The following is a 23746-nucleotide window of genomic DNA, read 5'->3' on the forward strand; positions in this document are numbered from 1 at the left end:
CTAATCCACCATGCCAGGCTACCACAGGGCGGCACTTCCCCTGCTCTACAGCGTCCCTGCCCATGCCGGAAAGGTGTGTGTTCTAGTCACACTCAAGTTAGGAGTTTGTGTCTTTGTTTTTGAGTAGCACCACGAGGAACCCAAGGAAAATTCTATTTGAATGTGCTGCGTACTCCTACGTGGATGCACTGACGAAGGACTCGAGTCTTGAGTTAAGAAGAAATGATAAAGAACCATATGAAATGACAGAATGACGACACCAGATCTATTTACTTAAATAGCATTTATTAAAGACAGACATTTCATCTCACATTCTTCTATTCGGTCACAAGAGCATCCCATAATAAAATAGGGCTTACTTATAAACTTTGTCACAGTTTTACAATATGCAAAGTGACACTTAACTGACAAATCACAACATTAAAAAGGGAGACATTTATATAGGAGTACTAAGCAAAAGTAAATTCCAATACATCAATAATATTGGCGTTTTGGTATAAAATCTATTTGAATAAAGCTTCTTGCAAAATGTCCTGTTACAACTATTGTTTATCCTAGTAAGCAAAAAATGTACAACTGTAGGTAAAACAGTGAAGTGCGAATGGGAGGAAAATAAATTAAAATCTACAGTAGCTTGTACTTTCATTTATGACTTGGATTCTGCAGTGCTCATTCATTCGTTAAGAACATCCTTACAACTGAATTTTATAAAGTTTTTGCATCATAACTGTTTGATGGCTAAAGGCAACTCAGCCATAGACACTCAGCTTTGACATCATTGTCAAATGAAGAGATTCATTTTCTCTGGGGCACAGTAGGCAGTGTACAGGAGTGGCTCCTCTCAATGTAGGATTTAGAGCGCAGAAGAGAAGATGCTATGGGCGACCACCAGGGGGCAGTGTAAGAGTGGCCATGAGTTCATGAACAGAGGCGAATACCGTGCATTCACCTGAGGAGAGAGGAAGAAGTGTAAGTGCGCAGAGAAACTGAAGGACTTAGCTCACATTAAATACCTTAAAACTTGACGTGAAAATATCTGAACAGGGATTAAGTACCTTTCGCCCACCTGCACCAGTTCAGAAATGCTGGTTCTTCAAAGCATTTAACACAAGAGCTTTTGAAACTTCCTGCTTAATTAAAATCTATGTGCCTTGTATGCCTTCTATCCCCCTGAACGGATAAGAGATATCTCAGGATTTCTCTGAAAACGGGGGCCTTTCCTGACCTTGGCGTGGGGGGTGCATGTCGTTGAACCTCTTGAGGATGCTGCTGACCATGAGGGCGGCGGCTCCGGAGGAGCTCTGCTGGCGCGGGATGTCGGCCTGCTGCGTGAGGCCCGTGGCCATGTCGTACACGATGGGCACGATGAGGCACACGGGCTCCTGGCCCAGGGGCATCCGCTGGGTCAGCTGGAGCTGAGTCGGGGGGGCAAGGAAAGGAAGAAGATACAAGATTCGAGATTCTTTGTCATCTCACCATATAAGGTTACATGTGCATAGAAGTACATAGTTCAGATCCAGAGAGCAAAAATCCAGACCATGATTTTGTTCCAACCAACCAGCTGAGTACTCTGTGACAGACTCCTTATACTCAACAGGCTGGTTGAAATAAAATCCTGGTGTGGATTTTTACTTTCTGCATGTGCGCAGGGCTACCAAGAAATGTTACTTCTCCGGGGCCACTGTGCAATTTATGATGAAGTTGAGACAAAAGAAATTAAAATTAAAAACTAGAGAAAGCATCCGCTCATCATTCACACCAAAGTAAAATATTTAGGATAAATAAATACCTGTCTGCATGCGTACATACAACAGCCATACAGATCATGCATAAGCACACATATACATGCATAAATGTTGGACAGGACAAGAACATTAATCATCCTGAGCAGCATCAGCAGCCATGGCAAAGAAACAGGCACATAGATCTGAGAGGGATGTTACTCCACCTTTACAACAAAGGCCAAGCAAATCCCTCGCTGTGGATCTGTGGCCAGTCATATCAAAAGCGGAGGACAAACTAAAGGTTACCGTACAGAACGCAATACTTACGAAAAACAGCATTTTGGATTTCAGAACCACAGCGATGGTGCCAGGGGGGGCGATGGGAGGCGCACTGGGGGGGATGGTCAGGCAGAACTGCACGTTCCACTTGAGCTGGGCAGCCTGCTCTGGAAACTGGACCAAAACAGAGATCGAAGCAGTGACACGCAGGTCCACGGGCAAGGAAAGGGTAAAATACTGAGCGCTGCCACGAGAGCCGCGCCCCCAGGACTCACCAGCTCCAGCTTCATGATGCGTACACAGTCCCTGAGGATGTTGGTGGGGGCCCCCAGCAACTTGGTAAAGGCATTTAGGGTGTTGTACTTAAAGGGGGGTCCTGCAACCTAAAGAGGGCAAAGGACTTTGAAACACACTGTAAAACAGGATTTCTCAACCCAGTCTTCAAGGACCACCAGACGGTCCACGTTTTCGCTCTCTCCCAATTCCCTGGCAATTGAGAGAGAGCAAAAAACGTGAACCGGCTGGTAGTCCCCGAGGACTGGGTTGGGAAACCCTGCTGTAGAAGACATATTCAACGTAAAAGACAAAGGACATAAATATCTACTCTGGGTCTGTCTAATATTCTGAAATAAATCAGCCCCCCTCTGCTAACCAGAACAGCCAACAGCTTCTGTTCACGGTGATCAAGCTACATGCACTGGATTGATGATCTTAGAGAAGGTCAGACAGAGGCACCATTGCACAGGAGCAGCACAGAAAACGGATCAAATGTCCTCAGTACCTCAGAGCAGTTTTAAGTTAATCTGTAAAAGCAAAGAATGATGGGAGATTCCTTAACAGGGACACAGGTCGATTGCGAGGATCCACTTGCACACATTCCTCTTAAAACTAGAATGCTGTAGATCAAAAAGAAAAAAAACTCTTGTACTTGGATTTCTGTGTCACATTCTTTCCTTCCACCTTGTTCCTTCTGCCTTCAGTGTCTGCGGAACACCCCTCCGGGGCAGGTGTACATACAGGAACACGATCCAAACCTCAAAATCCACAGAAAGTACGTAAACAGAGTAGGGGTTGGCTGCCTGCCCCATGAAGATAAAGGTGGCAGACAAACTAGCAAAAGCACCTAACAAGGAACAGGACCACCCACTGACTTCATGATGGCTTCAGTGCTTCTTGGACCCGTCATTCAAATACTAAACTGATTGCAGGAGGTTAGAGAACCGAATGAAGAAGAGAAGCCTCATGTTCTTGGAGGGATGAAGGAGGGGGATCAACTTTGCATTCCGGCCACCAGAAGATTCAGCGCCGTTTATATCAGATTAGAGAGGCCATAGCAGCCATTTTACTTCATCCAATTGTTCAAGATGCTGCAGTATATTTACCATTCTGTAATCATGAGTGTTAGTACCTTGTTCTGTAAAATGGCATCATATTTCCTTGATCGTTGTGTAACCCCTTACAGTATAGCTAGAATGACTCAGTAGTTTTGTGGTGTTTAGCAATCGCCGTGTCGTGTCTCATCTAGCCCTGTTGGTGAGCTTCAATTAGCAATGACTATTCCCTCTTTCCCAGTTTGTGATCAGCATAATTTTTGCAGAATGTTTAATCCATTGAGGGAAACAATTTAGCAGTTTTTGTGACTGATGCACCTGCAATTCACACATCGACTTTTATTCCTCATGTTCCTTTGAAAACTGTGTGTTTGACCCCGTTCATAGGTGACACAAAAGGCTAACTTGCATTCGACTTAAAGGGAATCACATTTGCAGCTGTGTTTGTTGTTATGATTAAGTCACATTGAAATTTAAGCCTTTTTCATGTGTCATTTGATTTTTTTTGCCCACTCCTGTACAGACACTACCTGGTCCACAGCCAGGGACATTGGGGCAAAGGCTTGTAGAAATACCCCATCCCACATTAAATGCAGATCTTGCCCTAAAGCCTAACCAAGCTTTGAGCTCCTTGACCAGTTCACAACCCTGAATTTCACTTTTTAAGGTTCATCACTCCTTTTCGTTCTTTGTGGTGTGGAAACGCTCATGCAGATTAACCACAGAGCTATACTAGAGGTACAACACCACAGCCACGACAACCGGATACAGGTGAGCAATTGGGATGCCTTACCCTGGTCTCAAAGAACTTCTCCAACACCTGTAACTCCTCCGAAGCCCAGGGTCCTGCATTCTCAGGAGTCACCTTCAGCTGGAGGGTCTGGTAGGTCTTGGGGTTCAGCGCTACCCTGCACTTGAGGACGTCTGTCTTGAACATGATGACGCCAGGTTCATTCGAATTCACTATGGTGAGCTGAGGGGCACAAGCAGAGCAGCGTAAGGAGGACGGTGCTTAATAATTAGTAATGGCCAAATGAAGCTTCATGAACCATTTGCTGTACTTTCTGACCCCACTAGATGGTGCTCTATGTTCCAAAAAGAGCTCAAAGCATGTCCCAACGCAAACTAACAGCACCATCTAGTGGGCCAATATAGCAAATACAGCGAGTGGCTCATTATGCAAATACAGCAAATGGTTCATGAAACTTCATTTGGCCATAACTACTAATAATCGCCTGACCAATCAAAAGCGTGTTACCATACCATACCGTGCGGGCGTGTAACATATCAGTTAACTGTGGATATGCAATCTTAAAATTTGCTCGTTTATTATTTCAGGAAGCACCATGTTGGAAAACCTTCAAGTGTAATCTAATGCACTACAGAAAAATATCCATCACCCAGTTGTCATGATGAACTTAAGGGCACTTACAAAAGAGGTAAGTTATATGCACAAAACACATGCCAGAAATTGTGAATGCACATTATAAACTGGTTGTACAAGAGATTTGTATTACTCACGTTCCACCTGATTAACCTCTATCTATGTGTGATGCTTAAATTCAAACCACTGGTCTAACACACCAGCATCATGCATTAGAAAGATACATGGTCCTGAAAAAGAGAGAGAAACTGTCAAAGAGGGTAGGAGAGCAGAAAGGGTAGATAAGACTGGACAGTAAGAAAGAATAAAGGGAGATGAATGTAGAATTGAGAGTGCGAGTTATCAAGCAACTGCAACGCGGAAAAAGCTGAAGCAGAAAGGCCCCCATAGCTTTCCGAATTACTATCTTATCATAAAAATAATTTAAAAAAAATTAAAAATAAAAAAAAAATCAAGGGTTCGAGGGTTTTATTTATCACATGCAAGGTACATGGAATATTATGGGAGGTATTTTCTGCAAAAAATAAAATTTAAATGAAAATGATAAAAAGAAAATACAATCTCCACAATTTCCATTCCAGTCTGTGCGTAAAAATCCTGCACAAATTAAAATTAAAATGAAATAGCACTATTTGCATTTTAATTTTCCACTCATGTATGAGTCAGATGTGAAAAATTGAAAAATAAAATTAAAAACCGTTTTTGTCTTTTCATTTTCCAATTTGACTTTTCATTTCCTACTTTGGCTTTTCACTTTCAAGTTCACTACATGCAAACTAATGGCAAAGACACACGCGGCTTAAGTTAGCTACTAGCTACAGCTTCCGATTCATTTAGCTTCTTATTTGTAGCGTCTTATTTCACGACTTAAGGTACTTGCAGCTTCCTTATAGGGGAGTGTTCGAAGCTGCACATCTTGTGCAGTTTTTAGTTAAAACATTTTGAAAATACGAAATTAAATATTATGTCGTGCGATATAATGGCAGGTATGCCATTGTAAGGAAACACTGAAATTAGCCTGGGTCAGACTGCCATGTTTTCAGCTAGGTAGCTATCTGGCCTAGGCTAATTTCCGTGTCATTAGAGTGGCATGCCTGCTGTTTACTATGCATTTCATATTTACCTTACCCAAGATGAATAAGACCTCCGAATTCCATTTGGAAATATGGCTTCTTATTCAAATAAGTGTGAACAATTGATCAAAGTGTCATGCGACCAGTTTACTTTTACAAATGAAAGATCACATTATGCCCAGGTAATTCCACCATTTTCAATACAGGAAGACTTTCTTCTACGAAATAAATATACGTTCTGAAACCTTTTGTTCATACGTTATTTTGTATTTCCAACTTAAGCCCCGAAATTAGACGCTACGAATAAGAAGCTAAATGAATCGGAAGCTGTAGCTAGTAGCTTAAGCCGCGTGTGACTTTGCCATTAGTTCGGGCGACACGGGCAAGAAACACAAGAAGAAAGGAATCGGCAAACGCACTGAGAAGCGCAGCAGTGATCAGTAGCTCCGCCCACCGCCCCGCTCCGATTAACATATATTTGCATGTAGCGAACTTGAAAATGAAAAGCCAAAGTAGGAAATGAAAAGTCAAATTGGAAAATGAAAAGACAAAAACGGTTTTTAATTTTATTTTTCAATTTTTCACATCTGACTCATACATGAGTGGAAAATTAAAATGCAAATAGTGCTATTTCATTTTAATTTTAATTTGTGCAGGATTATAGGACTATAAGCTGAAGTGAAATGAAAGGTGTTCAAGTCCTCTATAATAAAAACAATAAAAACCTCAAAAACAACAATAAAATACAAAACTAATAAGGAACAAAGTTATACTGAAAAAAGATGTGTGACAAAGTTCAAATAAAGTACAAATAATGCTCATTGTACACGAGTTTGGAGTGAGCGTTAAGTTACAAATGTCAACAAGTATTAAATCGTGTAATTATATTATGAATCAGGACAATCCTGTACCAATTTCCTTTAATATCCAACTGTTCCTGATTATTTATTATATGATTGCCTGCTCTTTCACAGGAGCTACGAAGCCAAAGTAACTCACGTTCTCCTGCTGGATGATCCTCTGCAGGTGCCTCCTCATGACGACGGAGCCCAGGAAGCGCTCCAGCGGGGAGCACAGGTAGCTGCCGGCCAACCCGGGCACCAGGCATGGCGTGGTGGAGGGCAGGAGCAGGAGGTGCAAGGCACTGTGGGTAAGAACAGTGGGGATGGAGGCCGCCCAGGAGCGCTGAGGGAGCTTGCGGGGGGGCGGCATGTTGGTGGGCATGGTTTGGGAATCTGCAGGGAGGCACAGAAGGAATCAGCCCCACGAGGCCCAGAGAACGGAGAAGCAGCTGGGCAAGCAAAGGAAGGACTTACTAGGTCCAGCACGGGGGGAATGCGAAGCGTCGGGGATAGGGGAGTGGAGGGAGGGGTTGCCCGGCGACATCCCATGGATACGGGCACCAGGAGAAGGGCCAGACACCTGCGGGGACCCCGGCCAGGTACTCGCACGCTGACTGGGGGAGACCATTGTGTAGGGCGAGCTGGGGTCCAAAGCTCCTACAACATAAATGAAGTGTCAGTCGGCACATAACAGAGGAAGGTTCCGGCATCCTGTTCTGACCCTGAGCGCAACTACCATGTGGGCTGGCAAAGTTGGACGTCTGTCCCATAGAAATGCCCAGCGAAGAAGGAGACGGGGTGGGTCCGAAGGGGGAGGGGGCCCGCAAGGCACCACTGGGCGAGTTGGCGGCATGGATATTACCTGCACAAAAAACAACCAATCGCAGCGTTAGTCGATTAGACGCACCAGCAATTCTACTGACCACAGAATCGAGCTTGTTGATCTTGCCTGGGGATTGCGTGGGGATCATGGAGGGAGATGGGGCTACGTTCTGGTGGTAGGGGGTCGGAGGGGACGTGAGTGGAGCGTAGACGCTGCCTCCTGGCTGCTGTTTGACAAACTGAAAAAAAATCAAGGAGATAAATGTTAGCGATAGCTTATCCAGCATGAGCACACGGCGAGATGAGGTCTAGTGCGGACAGAGCTGATCACCGGCTGGGGCTGAAGCTGGGACATGAGGGACTCCATCATGTCCACCCCCACAGGCGACGGGGGGTTGTCGTCCTCATTCACCGAGCGCCGCCGTGCATCCTGGTTGCTGTCCACAAACATGTTGAGGAACGTCTACAGAGGGCGACAGGATAAGAGAGGTTCACAAACACCAACCAGGAGCAAGGGTACAGCTTATCTGAAACAGATGTTTCAAAAGCAGTCTTGATACAATATATCCAAGACTGTGACTGGACAAGGATACCCAAAACCAAGACCTACTAACTGGAGACCATTTAAGGATTGTAGAACAGGATAATGGGTTCACACCTTAAGGCCAGGTGCTGGATAAAACCCCTCCACGATTTTCGTGTTGTCAAACAGGCTGTAGGCCCCGTCGCGGATGGCCACCACGCCGCGGCTGCGGCAGTAGATATCGATGCAGTACATATTGCGGAAGGCCAGGCGGATGTGTGTTGGGGACTGGGGGAGGATGGAGAAGCACTGGTAGGCTGTGTTGGTCCTCTGAGTCAGTCCCAGCATGGGCACTGTGGGCAGCTTGTTGATGGCATTTAAAGGGGCCTGAGTATCAAAGAGCACCTGCAGAATGGAAGATCACTGGAGTCAAAGAACAAGCAAGACCTCAGGCATCAACAGGAAGACGTTCCGTCATCCAGCCTTTCATTGGAAAGGACCACAAAGTCCTGACACAAAAGCCCAGAATTGCTTGTGTCGTTTGTACATTTAAAATAAATAAATAAATAAAAAAAGTACTGTGCCTGCAGCAGCTGCACAACATTGGGAGTCTTGTTGAACATTTCCTGTAGCTGGTGGAGAATGATGTTATGGCAGTTGCTGCAGCCAGAGTTAGGCCCTACTGTGCCGAGGCAGAGCTGGAACCGCCGGGTGACAGAATTCCACTGGATCGTCACCTAGAGGAACACGGCATCAGGTCAGAACAAGTGAGAATTAAAAACCACGGCGCAGCAAAACAGCAAATCTCGCAGGCCCTTCAATGACATCATGGAAGGTCACCTAGGTCCCACAGCAAAGCTACCCACTGACACTATCATCACTGCACTTCACTGCTGGTGAGAGGTCCTTACTGTGAAATGCAGTGCATTCTGTCTTTCTGTTGCACTGTAGAGTTCTGTCACTACAACAAATTCCTCGTATGTGTCAACATACCTGGCAATAAAGCTTATTCTGATTCTGATCATTGTAGCCAGACAACGGTTCTACACTTCACTGCTGGTGAGAGGTCCTTACTGTGAAATGCAGTGCATCAATGTAGCCAGACACAACGGTTCTACACTTCAGTCATCTGACCAAAAAACACTATTTTGACAGCATAGACGTTAATTTTCCCTTTGAAACCGATATAAGCAAAGCCCACTGACGCCGTGCTTCACTGGAAGTCTATGGAAGATCCTTGTACACTTTGTCTAGATGGAGAATAGATGAAAGCTTACTGGAGAATTTGCACTGATTATGTGATTTCGGGGCTGGCCGGACTCCGTGCTTCACTGCGAAGCTAAGTATACTTAGCTTCTGCTTCGTCAGCGTTGACTGGACATATAGACTTGCAGTCAGATATTTTAGACTCGCATAGAAGCCATGCTTCTCTTGTCAAGACAGGACAAACTACCAAAAGCAGTGATGCTCCTGACTTTCACATGGTGTCTGCAGTGCTGGCTCGCAGTGCGCGTTCATTCTGTCACATCCCGGGGAGCAGAAGCATTTCACTGAAACCCGGAGTGACAGTTTATTGTTCTGTATATCACCTTTAGCCACTGGCATCTGTAAATATTGCAAACAAATGTAGTTACCTCTGAGTTTGATCTGTTTTACGCTCACTGATTTTCAGTAGACTAGATCGGTATTTAGCTTGCTAGCCAAGTTGCGTGTGCTGAAGAAGATTCAAAATCACCATCCGCCTCTGGTGTCCATGAACGTTACACGACATACAAATAAAACACCTATCCACTCTACTGCCGCAAACGATACAAGAATAACCACTGTACAATGTCAGCAAAACAAAATGGGGGGGGGGGATACTGCTGTACTATACCGCTATAGCCATACAGAATGAATGTATGTTTCAAAGCCAAATTTTGCCAAGAGGAGACCAGTGTTCTGTGAATAACAAAGAGATGAAACAAAGCCGCCTTTGTGGAGTTTCACGCCGGCACGGAGCGCTCAACGCGGACTTCTGGAAAGAGGGCAGGAATTCTCTGCACCCATGAAGAACAAAGAGACGTGACCCACAGCACAGCAGCTGTAAAGCTCTCCCCGCGCACTGCTTTGGCCGAGCCCCCAAGCCCCCAAGCCCCCGAGCCCCGTCACTGTACTCACCGAGCTGCCCTTCGTGCTGCCGTAACATAGGACCAGCCTGCGGTAATTATACAAGCGGATCTCCGAAAAGAGGCTCAGATAAGACGGCATGTCTGTTCAGGGGAAAATAAGCAGAGAAAGCAGATGTTCAGAATACATGGTGCAGCTTGTTATTAATTCACTAGGGTGGCTCAATTATGGCAAAAATCATAATCATGATTATTTTGGTCAATACAGAGATCACAAGTATTTAACACGATTACTCCTTGACTTGACTCATGCATTTATTGAAGTTTTTAAAAAGCTTGTCTTAACAGTGGATTTCCTGGACCTCTAAATATAAATCAACTAAGAAACAAATAAAAATAGGCTGGAAATGGGGATGTGCTGGATTTTCAGCACAGGACAAAACGGGAGCATCACTGTGAAACGAAACGTGGCACAATGATTCTTTTATCTCAATTACTTGGTTTTGATAATCGTTGGAAGCCAAAATCGCATCTGAAATTAAAATTCAAGTCATTTCCCAGCCCTACTCTTCACTGTCCTGAAACAATCATTATCTCTTCAGAAAGGAAGTGGAGTGTCTGTCTGCCTGTCAGGCAGTAAGCAAACACACACACATAAGGTCTACTTTGGTTAAAGTAACAAGTTTGCGGTTTGAATGCTCACCTGACAGGGATCGAGCCAGGTCCAGCACACACTCATACAGCTTACTGATGCTATTCCAATCATTTAGGAACATCTCCACAACCTTGCGGCCACCAACCGGCTCAGAAAGTGGGTTTTCATAGGTCAGGTAGACATGGTGTGCGGAGACTGGAGACACGGCGAGAGTTTAGATCACAAGGCTGGTTCTCATAAAGACTTTGATTTTAATGCAGATATGCTGAATAAATAAGCTCTTCCCACATTGCTGCCATGAGCGGGCCAGCTCACAGGGCACGGAGAACCAAAATACTCAGGCCACAATGCCACTACCAACCCTGCTCCTTGCTGGAGGTGCTACTGAGGGGGCAGTTGGAGAAGACCAGTTCCGCCACCCAGGTACGGTTGTTGCGGCCCTGAAGCCTGAAGGTACAGTCCAACAGGGTGCGCTCCAGGGCCTTGCTGGTGTCCTCACTGAGCACCTTGCTTGGAGGGATCCTGAGCCACAGATAGAGGAAGGCAGCAAACATAAATATTGTGCCTGAAGACCCGCTGCCTCATGATGCCCATAGAATCAGACACAAAAGTCCTCCGCGTACCTCAGGACACGGATAGCATGCCCGCTGCCATCTCCTTCTACCTGCACTCCCTGGTGAGGGATCCCCATGTTAGATAGCTGCAGGAAGAATACAGGAAGGTCAGACCAGCACTCAGGGGGAACCTGACCATGTAAGGGTTCATGAAGATCCAGAGCCTGGATATGCTAAATGTGGCACCTCACAACGCAGGCCGATGAAGGGCATGTTGGAGTCGCACATGGCTACCAGGTGAGCCACCACCTTGTTGAAGGCACACATCTCGCCCGATCTCTTGGGCTTCTTGGGCTCCACGGCACACCGGTCCCCTGAGAGCTGTCAGAAGCCAAGCCGAGGAGGACAGCAGTGAGGCACTGTGCTGGAAAAAGGAATCTGATCCTTCTCCATTTTCTCTTCACGCCTTAAGGCTCAGGGGCCGTATTACAGAAACTTCCTATCTTAAGTCAAGATAGAGTATAAAACAGGATTTTTCATAATTTGGCATTACAGAAGAAAATCCTAAATTAGGATAGGATCAATCATTTAGGAACTGTACATTTGTGATTACTTTTCTCCCCCCCCAAAATCACCCTAGTTACCATGGTTACCAAACAGTTAAGTTCCGCAAGTTAGAAAGTTTCTGTAACACGACCCCAACAGCCTAGATGGATTATTTATTTATAAAACCAAGCTCATCAATCAGATGTAGCCACAAACAATATTTGGGAAGGAAGGAGGCTATGAAATCGCACATAAAAATGCAATGTAAAAATCAGCAGGTTTAAGTAAAAGTTCCACAAAAATACACAGTGTGACATCCCGCTCCGTCCGCTCCTCATGTGTGCCACGCCCCCCTCATTACCTGGTGTTTCTTCCTGATTGTTTTCACCTGTGGCTCGTTATCAGTGGCTTGTCTTTTGTATTTAGTCCTCGTCTGAGTCAGTCTTCCCCAGACTCGTCATTAATGTTGCCTTTCGTTCTCCTCCGTCCTGTGATTTGCCCTAATAAACCCCGATTACCCGACTTCCTGGCTCCTGCTCTCCTGCTTTCCTGCTTGCCCGACCAGCGAACGTGACAGAATGACGAGTCTCCGAAATAAGCTCAGCGCGACCAGGGAGGTCCTCCCTATGGAAGACGAGGTGATCGCCTGGACGAACCAGCTTGATCACCACCCGGATTCTGAAGCCCGCCGGCTGGTAGAAGGATGCTGGGAGCTCCTCGACAGGAGGTTCCACACCAGCGAGGAACAGCTGCTCGAGCAGGTGGACGAACACCTGCGGCAGCTGAGGGCGCGAGCGGCGGTTTGGCTACCACACCTGGGGTATGCCGCCCGGGAACCGCCCCCCGACTCGCTACCAGCCCCCTTCCCAGTCATAAAAAGGGCTGGCAAGAAGACGCGCAACTCTGAGCTTAAAGCGGCTCCGGCCGCTCAAACCCCCAGCTCCAGAAGGAACCGGCGTAAGCAACGCCGAGCGCGGCGTGAGGAAGAGGCAGCGCTCTTTCTAGGAGCCTGCTCCCTTACGCCCGCTGAGGAAGACGCCGCTGATGCCGGTACGCCTCACGTTGAGGAAAAGCCACCTCCGTTAGAGGCTTACGGCTTCCGGCCGGCGTGCCTGGGCCACGGAGGAATACGCGCCGTGAGGGACGCTATTCCCCGCGTTCCAATAGCCCTTAAAAGGACAGCGCCGACGTGCTCGGCATCCCTCCTGCCGGCTCCGGACCTGCCCGCGGCACCGCCGGCTGCTGCTGCTACCGCCTCTCCGCCCGCGGCACAGCCTGCTGCTGCCGCCGCTTTGCCCGCGGCACCACCTGCTGCTGCCGCCGACCTGCCTGCAGCACTGCTTGCTGCTGCTGCCGCCGATCTGCCCGCGGCTGCGCTGCCTGCTGCCTCCGCCGATCTGCCCGCGGCTGCGCTGCCTGCTGCCTCCGCCGATCTGCCCGCGGCTGCGCTGCCTGCTGCCTCCGCCGATCTGCCCGCGGCTGCGCTGCCTGCAGCTGCCGCCGATCTGCCCGCGGCCCCGCCGGTTGCAGCTGTCGCCGATCTGCCCGCGGCACCGCCTGCTGCAGCTGCCGCCTCTCTGTCCGCGGCACCGCCTGCTGCAGCTGCCGCCACACTGCCCGCGGCACAGCCTGACCCGCCTGTCCAGCCTGACCCGCCGGTCCAGCCTGACCCGCTTGTCCTGCCTGCTGCAGCTGCCGCCGCTTTGCCAGCGGCACCGCCTGACCCGCTTGTCCTGCCTGTCCTGCTTGACCCACCTGACCCGCCTGTCCTGCCTGCTCTTCCTGCAGTCCCTACAGCTGCCACCACTCTGGCTGCGGCACCCGCTGCGGCGCCCCCTGCTGGCCGCGTGATGGCGGCGCCCGCTGCGACGCCCCCTGCTGGCCGCGTGATGGCGGCGCCCATCCTGCCGGCTCTTGACCTGCCTGTCTCGCCTGTCCTGCCAGCTCCTGAACTGCCCGTCGCGCCGGTCCTGCCGGCGCCCGAGGTGACCGCGGTTGCGACCCCTGCTGGCCGCGTGATGGCGGCGCCCGCCGCGGCGCCCCCTGCTGGCCACGTGCTGGTGGTGCCCGCCGCGGCGCCCCCTGCTGGCCACGTGCTGGTGGTGCCTGCTGCGGCGCCCCCTGTTGGCCACGTGCTGGTGGTGCCTGCTGCGGCGCCCCCTGTTGGCCACGTGCTGGTGGTGCCTGCAGCTGCGTCTGAGGTCCCGGTGCCGCCTCTGCCTGCACCCACGCCCGCCGAGGTGCCTGCTCTGCCTGCGGCCCCTCCTGCTGGCCGCACGCCCAAACCCGTCTTGCCTGTTTTGCCCGTCTCGCCTGTCCTGCCCTGCTTGTCGGCCCTGCCAGTTCAGCTCGCGGCCCCGCCTGCAGCGGATGATGCCGCTCTGCCCGAGGTGCCTGCCAAGGCGTCCCCTGCTGGCCAAGGGATGGCGGCGCCCACCGCTGGACACATGCCCGCGGCCCTGCCTGAGGCCTCCTCTCCCGTCCTGCCCGCGGCCCTGCCTGAGGCCGCCTCTCCCGTCCTGCCCGCGGCCCTGCCTGAGGCCGCCTCTCCCGTCCTGCCCGCGGCCCCGCCTGCGACCACGCCCGCGACTCTGGCTGCCCCGCCTGCGGCCACGCCCGCGGCCCTGACTCCCTCGCCATTACCCCAGCAAGGCCGACGCCCCCCAGGACCCCGCCTCTCCGTCTCCAGCAAGGGACGGGGACATAGGCGTAGGGCCCGGGTCCCGCCCTCCCTGCCCCCTGGCTCGCCCGTTCGGCCCCTGGCTGTGGCTCGGTTGCTGCCTGCGGGTCCTCCGGCTCGGGGTCGGCGGTCGCCTCCGGGTCCCCCCCTGGATCCTCGGTGCCGGTCCTCGGTCCCGCCTCCGGCTCCATGTCGGTCGCCTCCGGGCCCCCCTGCTCCGGCTGGGCGTCGGACGGCGCCTTCCCCGGCTTCGGCTGCGCCTCCGCCTGCCGCGGCTTCCCCCTCCTGCCTGCCTTCCCTGGTGTTCCCTCCTGCTCCCTCCGTGTCCTCTCCGTCACTCCCTCGTCCCGTTCCCTTGGCCCCTGGGTGGTCCCCTTCCGCTCCCTTCTCCCTCTCTCCTGCGGCCCCTCCGGCCGCTGCCCGTCGCCCGCCTGGGCTCCCTCGGGCTCCCCTTTGTCCTCCTTCCGTTCCGGTCTGGTCTCCCCTGTCTGCTCCTCCTCCCTTCGTCCCGCCTGTCTTTGTTCCTGGTCCCTCTGTTCCTCCTCTGTGCACTCCTGGCCCCTTCGTGTCGCCTGTGGGTGTCCCCTCTGTGTCCCCCTTCTCTGTTTGCCTGTCTGCGTTTCCTGTCCTTTGTCAGGTCTTGTCGTTCGTCTGGTCCCTGTTCCTGTTTTGTTCCTCTGTCCTGTTTCCGGTCCGTCGTTGATGTTTTGGTTCTGTCTTCCAGGTCCTGTTCCCCAGTTTCGTCCCGTCCGTCGCCTCCTCTTGGGCGCGCCCGGTGTGCGCGCCTTTGGGGGGGGGGTTATGTGACGTCCCGCTCCGTCCGCTCCTGATGTGTGCCACGCCCCCCTCATTACCTGGTGTTTCTTCCTGATTGTTTTCACCTGTGGCTCGTTATCAGTGGCTTGTCTTTTGTATTTAGTCCTCGTCTGAGTCAGTCTTCCCCAGACTCGTCATTAATGTTGCCTTTCGTTCTCCTCCGTCCTGTGATTTGCCCTAATAAACCCCGATTACCCGACTTCCTGGCTCCTGCTCTCCTGCTTTCCTGCTTGCCCGACCAGCGAACGTGACACACAGAGGCCTCAATGAGCCAGTGCAGTTTGCTGTAGCTTTTCAATAAATTAAAATCAGCAGGAGTTTACTTATACATTGCCACTACAATGTAACTTCTTTTTGGTTAACTAATTGTCATGTAAATGTGATTTTAATGACTTCTACTTTAATGCATCCTTCTGCTTCTGTAAAGCACTTCGAATTGCATAAGTTAACCTGCCTGTAGTGTTTCAATGCACCTTCACTACAATGCGGAAATGTCCTACCTTCCTCTTGGCACCAGACCTGGTGCCCCAGTCTAGCACCAGGTCCTCCAGGTTGGACTTAAACTGCTGAAGCAGCTGAGCTCTGGATGTAGCATCCTCAGAATGCAGCTGGCTGACAGACAGGAAGGAGTACTTGTACTCCAACTCAGTGGGGCAGCCAGGAACTTCAAACATCTCCACCACCTACAACGACCCAGCAGATGCACAATGGGGTGGTCATCAGCGCTCAGATTAAACCATTAGTGCTTCAACAACGCTGTCGAATTGAGGTGGCAGCATGTACTGTAAACATATAGCACTGGAATATTCCAGAATGCAAAGCAAGAAAAATGTGGAGAGACTATATGATTGTAACACAAATACACAGCTCAAGTTTTCCACAAAAATAATTGCATTTGGTCCTGTTAAGTTTCAGTTTTTATATACTGAAAGAGGGTACTAAACATTTGTCCTCTGAAAATGGAGTTCAATTTATTCAACAAAATCTTCTGGCTCAGTGTTTCCCCAATTCAGTCCTCGGGGACCCACAGGCCGTCCATGTTTTTGTTCCATCTCACTTCCCTTTCAGGAGCTGGGAGGGAGCAAAAACGTGCACCGACTGTGGGACCCCGAGGACCGGATTAGGAAACACTTTTCTAGCATGTAAATACACGAATGATTAAATGACCTCCTGACGTGCCCGGATCTTCATCATCATCGTACCGAAGTGTCAGCGAAAGCAGCACTTACTATGTGGTACTGCGGGAGGCGAGTGAGCTTGATGATGAGGCGATGCTTGGAGAGGCTGCCGGCAGGGTGGGAGTCAGCGTTACCCAGCAGCAGGGAGTCACAGCACACCGTCGGGAGGTGCTTCACCGACTGCCGGCACCTCCGCTCCCCCAACCAGAACCTGCAAGTCAGAGGTCCCACCATCATACACATCAAGAGCAAAATGCGGCTAGTGAGTGACATGTTGGTTCCATGCCATGGATGCATTCAGGATGGTAACCATTCTTACTTAAGCTGCTGGAGCCAGGAGATGATGCGCTTCATGTCATCGTTTATAGACTTTTCGATGTCATCCAGCATGGACTGATCTAGAAGGAGTCAAGTGTAAAGGGAAGACATCAAGGTGATGTTCACTAATCCTAACCATCTGGATGAGAGTTTTGATCCACCCAGAACTAGACCAGATTCATGCACTAAGTTGTTCCACAAAAAGAAGCACTCAGGGTGAAACCAAGTCCTGTCAGAGCCATACTCTTTGTTACTCTTTGTTACTCCTCTTCTTACCAGTTCCATATAGCATTGGCTGGAACATTCCGGAATGCAAATCAACAAAGATGTGGAGACACTCCGAGCGACCACAGGGTTCCAGGATGGGGATGACCAAGGTAGGCAGAGCAGTTTCTATAAAGGCTTTAAACAGAATAGACTCTCACAAACAAACCAGATGCTTGTATTTTAAAGATCTTCTAACATGAGGGGCTATCTAAAAATGTAATTTCGATTAATTACCCTAATTTGTGAATTGTGCTTCTCGATTATTGCAAAAATCAGAATCACAATAAATTTGGTCAATACTCAGATGACATTTCCAATCTCAATTAGTAATCATCATGTATTAATTGAATTAAAAAAAAAAACTACCCAGCCCTACTTCAGCTTGGGCCAAAGTTAATTTATGAAAAATACTTTAATTAAAATGTGTATATTTTTCAGGTTAACACTCTAAACATTTGATTCATAGGGAAAAAACTGGGATAAAGTAGTATACTGTAAAACTATACTAAATCATAGTATAACTCACAGTTATCACTGGGGTTATAGGTCTTGAGTATGGCTTTGAGCTCTTGAAGTTTTTGGTGGGAGCGTGCATGAACACTGTCAATCAACAGCTTCTCTACTGACAGATGGTCGATCTGCAGGAAGAGGAAAGCAAACAATCACAATAAAATGTGTCCAAAACATGAGCTGTTAATCGTGTAAATATACAGACAGATACCACTTGTACTAGAACAACCAAAAATAGTACTCTTAAAAGACGCAAGTATTGATAGGTTACCCGCAAGGCTCTCTCCATTAGTTTACGGTCACAGGAAGGCAGTGGAGGTTCATGGGATATCTGCAATGGCTTGGAGCTGTCCGTCTCATCGACTCTGATGTTGACCTTGTGAACAGAGGCAGAGCCTGTCCTTCGGCCCAGGACCTGCTGACTGTATACAAAAGAGTCACATATGGAGCATGATACCAGAGCCAACCACGTACATCCAACTGGATCAACACACCACAGATGAAACTGTTAAAACCATAACGATCTCTGTTGCCCTCTTATCACGCATTTCGTCATAAGGGACTGACTTCCAGACTGCCAGGGTCAAACATCTCGCTGGGAGGTAGCGCTCCACCTGGACGAGGTCACCCCAGCGTTCGCGCACCAGCGTCAGCGTCTGCGAGTGGAGCACCTCCAACTGCAGGGCCAGGCAGAACGAGTCTGACGGGACAGGTTAAGGACAGGCATTCTCACGGCCAACCCGGGGACAAAGCCATGCAGCAGGTAGGAACACTGACTGGAGGAAAGCAAGAAGTGGGCCAAGTCGCTTGAGATTCAACTTATCATTACCAGAAATATCCAGAATTGTCACATTTTAGTAAGCTACAAAAAACCCAATAAACTAGGTGCCAAAATAAAGATTGAAACACAGCCCCCCCCCTCCCCACCCCACAAAGGCAGAAACCTGCCCTGGAAATGAAAGTGAGGTCCCCACTCATCAGGGGTCAAGGGGGTATCCCCAAAGTCATATCGCATAAACCGTTAAAGATAATGACTTGAGAATGTTTGCGTCTTTAATTGGTAGCGAAATAAAACATTCCGACATACTAAATCTAACCCGGGCCAATTCTCAGTTTTGACCTGCTGGTACAAACTACAACGAGAACGAGGGCGACAAGCTAAAGAGCACCGCACCGTTTAATTTCACCTTCCACTATGAAATGTGAATCTTTTAGTTGTTTAGTTGGTCTGAACCATCACCTTGACATCATGGTGGGGGGGGGGGGGGGGAGTTTGGGGGCCAGCCAATTCATGCAAGGTTTCAAAGTGGCACACAGGTCATGAAAAACGTTAAAACCAATTGCTTTGATATTTGGAGTTATTTTGGTGGCCCCTTTTGGCTTATTCTTCAAAAACAAAGACGTCTTCATCGCCTTGCAGGTTTCTAAAGGATACGCAGGCAGTTGAACATGTCCTGCAAGGGTTTCTCATCAGCGAAGAGGCGAGACTGCACCAGCTCGTGGATGAAGTGCACCTGCATGCTGTGCACCAAGGCCCGGCCATCTGGATTCGGGGGTCGACAATGTTAGCTCAGACAAAATAGAAGGTGGGACGCAGGACTTATGCAGCACATGCGTCTGTGTTTCATTACACACACACACAGACAGAAAGAATTACAAGAGTTAAAGGTGGCAACATGGGTTGACTACTTTCTAGTTTCCCCAGAGGGAAAATGATTTTTAAAATTGAATTTCTTTTTTAAATGGCAAAGGGTATCTAACTGGAAAACATCAATACAATTTCCCTGGGCCAATAACTGCCATATAATCATAGACCTGTGTGCTGCAGAAGCATCCCTTAAAACGAAAGCAAATATACTGCTGGAACAGAGCCGCCAAGCCATGGGTGTAATGAGACCGGGCTACAGCCCGGCACCGCGGTCTCAAGCAAACGGGGAGAAGATCAGTATTACTGCAATATGATCATTCTTAGGTAGGATTACGGTTTGGGACGCTTTAATGCAGCCTTGTATACATCCAGTTTCAGCAGAATTTCAGACTATGAGGGACTGACTTGCAGAAGGTTATGAAGGTCAGAAGTGATGTTCTTAAGCGTACGTTAGACTAACCTCCCGTTTCTTTGTCCTCAACAAGAATCTGCAGCTTCAGGAGCCTCCAGGGAACATCTGGATCATCCCCCATCACAGTTAGCGTGGCTTCAAACTCTCCCTCGACTCGGAACTTCACTCGGCCGTTGGCTTTGAAATGGGAAGATTAGGGGTGTTAATGTCTATGCAAATGAAAAATTTCAAAATTCAAAACACCTGCAATGAACATCGATATACTCTAAAAGGTCAGGGAACCGAGATGAGAATCATCTGAATACAGGGTAAATGTAAGTAACAGCAGTGCAAACAAAAGGCACATTAGTCATGGCACCGGTATCAAAGGTTAACGATAATATGTAAGCAGAACTGAGGAATCATGGCAGAGGTTGCTTGAGAGCTGAGGTGTCTCCAGAAAAGCCCATCAGAATCTATCGAAGCCGGAGGTGCTGGAGGCAGGCTGAGCTCACCCACAGTCAGGTTGGCCAGCTGCGGGGGCAGGTCGGTGGTGACCAGACGGTGACGCAGGATCTGATTCAGCTGGTGCAGGGTGACCTGCTTCTCCAGCTTAGTGATGGGATCTGGGGGAATGATCTTATCCTGCACACAAATCGCACGCTGGTTAACGAAGCATTCAACACGATGTCCAGTGCAATCGACGTGAACATTCAACACATGAACCGGTGAGCGACCAATAGCATCAGGCTGTGCAATGCAGCAGGACTAAGCATGTATATATAGCTTAAACCAGTGTTTCTGAACCCAGTCCTCGGGCCCCAGACAGACCATGTTTTGCTCCCTCCCAGATATCAATGGAATGTCTGGCAGGGAGCTGGGAGGGAGCAAAAATGTGGACTGCAGGCATCCCAGAGGACAGGGTTCAGAAACACTAGCTTAAACTGAACAAGACTACATGGATACGGTTTACTGGATAGGGTTGTTTCTTCTAATACTTTATACTCCACAGGAAGTGAATTGCAGAGTAACCTGGAACCATCAGCTAATATGTTCACATACAGAATAAATATCTGCAAGCCTGGAGAATAATCATGTTGTGTCCTACGTATCTGCACCTGAACCACTGAGCAAAATGGTGAGAAATTATTTTGACAAAAGGGCTTAATTCTGTTCCATATTTCCATCTCCATCTCTCTTCACCCCCAGAAGCCTAAAATAACAGCTTAATAACGCAAAATCTGGTAACTAAAAAACTATGATCCAGTACTGAAGTTCTGCCTGCCATTACATATACTTGGGAAAGCGCAATATCACCAGGCAGAAACCCCGACGCGTTCGGCCTCGATCTACACAGCGACCCCCCGTCAGCCGCCATGCACCGACGACTGCAGCATTGCATTTGCTGACAGGCAGCTCACCCGGATGCAAGTGGGCAGACGTGGATAGGAGCCAGTGGTCAAAACATCGACAGCGAATGGGATGGCGAAGCTCGGCAGACGAGCGTGGACCAAGGCGTCCCGCGCCAGGGAAGCCAGTCGGTCGGCTGTGTCCACAAACAAGAAGGCCTGCTGGTCCAGGAAGTTGGAGATCATCTGTCCAAAGACACAAACCAGAAAGGTGTTTTCTGATTAAAGACTTTTCCTGGCAATGTGAAGCTCAAAATCCTTAAAATAGAAAACACCTTTCTAATTTTTTTTTTTTTATATATATATGTTATAAAAGGAACCTAGGACTTTCAAATGGAACAATAAAAGTGACAATACATTTACTACCCCTTGAGACTCTGGGCCTCTTGACAGATCAGATAGAATCCCTTTATCTTAAGGTATGTGCTACAAGCTAAAGAAACACATATTTGGAATTAGGCCAAACACTTGTATATCTACATTTTTTCAGGCGCCTAGGTGTAACTGTTGCAGAGATACAGGCATCTGAAAATGGCAGACCAAGCATTTTTGCGAACAAAGGAAAAATCTCATTGAATTTCAAGCCAGTGTAACTCCTAAACTATATGAGCTAGGCCAGAGAAATTTCAGGATGGCCCAGGGGCAAACAAAAGGCCACAAAATGGTTCAATTCTGAGATGGATGACCATGGACCATTTGTTAAGCTGAGTCAGAATGATCCTATGGCACAAATACAGTCTTAGGTAAACCACTTGCACTGTGTGTTAATCTCTTGGGGAATCCACTATAAAAATGCTTAGTTGTGGAGGATTTAGGTGTCTCTGATGAGCACTACTGTTGTGCAGCAACAAAACTGTCCAGCCCACAAAGGCACAGCTGACGTACCGCGCATTTTTCAACCTTTCCAGCATTCCCTGCCCACTTCACAAGGGCCAACAGACGAACAAAGAGCTGGCGGGTTCGGCTGGCGAACTGCACAATTTCAATTTTCCTGTAATAAGAAATATTTATTAAGCACAATTATCAAAGTGATCAGTGAGAAGAAATAAGAAAGGCAAAAGATTGTAGCTACTATTTACAGAGTGGAAGTAAAGGGAAGAGAAGTTTTACCTTTCCATGTCAGTCTTCCTTGGAAGTCTAAGGCAAAGAGGCAAATGTCAGGAGTATATATTCGAAATTTCAGACTATACATGAGCATAAAAATCATAAAACTGTAGAAAAAAAAAATCTCTTTCAGCTAAAGTGACAGTCAGTGAAAGTCACGTGAACACATGGGGCTGACACATTCACCGTATCATGCATGCTTAACCAGGAACTCAAAAGAACACCTACACTGCAGACCTAATGTACAGTATTCGGACGATTCATTCAATAACTTAGCAGCCTGGAATCCCACGCAGAACTGCTACAAAACCACATCACTTAAGTGGAACCTGACGCTTACGTGCGATTCAAAGTAAAAACTCAACACAAATGATTACCGGTGTAACACCAAAATTTGAGTACGATAGTACAAGCATTTGTACTTCACTAGTTTAATAAAAACTACCAAACTCGAAAATAAAAAATCGGTACATGCAGCACAAGATGAAGACAGCAGCATCACACTCACAGCTCAGCCAGGAGGGTGATGTCGTGATACGTTCTCTGCAGAAGGAATTCAATCAGTAAACTGAGCCGTACACCATGTGCCCCCAGGGGCTGGGATATTGAACTTGGTCCCCCAGCCGGGACCAGCTGCCCATCCGAACCGATTTGAACAGGGGCCATTTTACCGGACCAGTTAAATGAAAGGTCTATCTATACAATCAGCGCTACAAAGTGATGCAGAATAAACGAGAAGCTTGCAGGGTGCCCGAATCGCTTTGCCTGGGAACCGGCGCACTTCACGCTACGTCCCGGTAGTCTTAGACCGATACGGGCGTTTTCACCCCATCGAAAAGCCGGCAGGCATTCAACAAACTGCTTTACATAGAGGAAGAATCGCCAAGACTACGCGAGCGCCATCATTGAGACGCTACCGGAAGTGATCAGGCACGTGACGCTGCCCAGGACCCGGATGTTGGATCGACGGGCTGTTGCCACGATCCTCCAGGTTCCGCCGCTTTTCCACGCCTCTCCCAACTTTTTATCAAGCGAGGAAAATTCTTTTATTCTGTTTACTCCTTTCTTTTTTTACGCACAACGCAAATATATTGAAATATTTTACGTTTCTTGTAAAATGAATAAGAATAACCAATACGGTTACGACAATATAGGTTATACTGAACGGTAAAATGCTTGCACAGTTTGACTTCAATATAATTTTGTGTATATGTTAATATGCAGTGTTAAGCCACTCCTGCAGGTTTACAGGCAGTGCGTAAGTGGAATTACATCTATTTTAAGGTGCGTCTTATTAGATGTGTGTAGTTTGTTATATTTATAGCAGGTATGTAGAATATAGGTAAATATATTGAGTATATAATAAACAATAAGTCTACCGATGCTACCGACAAAAAAAACTGTTACTTTAAGTTTCAATGTTAAATTCAATAGGTTGCACATTTTAAAAGCATACGTATGTGCCAGAATTGCACCTGGTAAAGTAATTAAGTCGAAATACAGCATAAGATATTGGGACTTCTGGTAAAGATATTACTCTGAAAGAAAAACATGCAGTAACTCCCTTAAGAAATTGAAATGCAA

General features: G+C 48.2%; 1 protein-coding gene across 1 annotated transcript; it reads right to left on the bottom strand.

The window, feature by feature from the left end:
* Positions 1-268: 268 nt before the first annotated feature.
* LOC111856283 (mediator of RNA polymerase II transcription subunit 14-like) lies at positions 269-23118 on the bottom strand. The gene is made up of 31 exons (XM_023836118.2): positions 22671-23118; positions 22169-22195; positions 21944-22049; positions 21071-21244; positions 20165-20294; positions 19719-19847; positions 19046-19153; positions 18178-18310; positions 17882-18032; positions 17627-17738; positions 17110-17235; positions 16835-16913; positions 16567-16726; positions 15838-16020; positions 11542-11676; positions 11365-11441; positions 11103-11263; positions 10790-10936; positions 10139-10230; positions 8563-8715; positions 8114-8383; positions 7787-7918; positions 7583-7694; positions 7370-7495; positions 7108-7290; positions 6791-7026; positions 4128-4307; positions 2279-2386; positions 2052-2177; positions 1226-1415; positions 269-949 (listed from the first exon to the last, which is right to left on the bottom strand). Exons 1-31 carry the CDS (start codon positions 22826-22828, stop codon positions 876-878), a joined length of 4278 nt encoding a protein of 1425 aa, XP_023691886.2. The 5' UTR covers positions 22829-23118; the 3' UTR covers positions 269-875.
* Between the last annotated feature and the right edge of the window lie 628 nt (positions 23119-23746).

This window comes from Paramormyrops kingsleyae, chromosome 16, assembly GCF_048594095.1.
Source record: "Paramormyrops kingsleyae isolate MSU_618 chromosome 16, PKINGS_0.4, whole genome shotgun sequence".
NCBI lineage: Eukaryota > Metazoa > Chordata > Actinopteri > Osteoglossiformes > Mormyridae > Paramormyrops > Paramormyrops kingsleyae.

Coding starts and splice junctions, on each gene's coding strand:
- LOC111856283 (XM_023836118.2), bottom strand. CDS start 22,828: ATGGCCCCTGTTCAAATCGGTTCGGATGGGCAGCTGGTCCCGGCTGGG. Junction 19,848..20,164: donor GCTGGCCAACCTGACTGTGG/GTGAGCTCAGCC, acceptor CCCATTTCAAAG/CCAACGGCCGAGTGAAGTTC. Junction 4,308..6,790: donor GGATCATCCAGCAGGAGAAC/GTGAGTTACTTT, acceptor TGTGCCCCTCAG/CTCACCATAGTGAATTCGAA.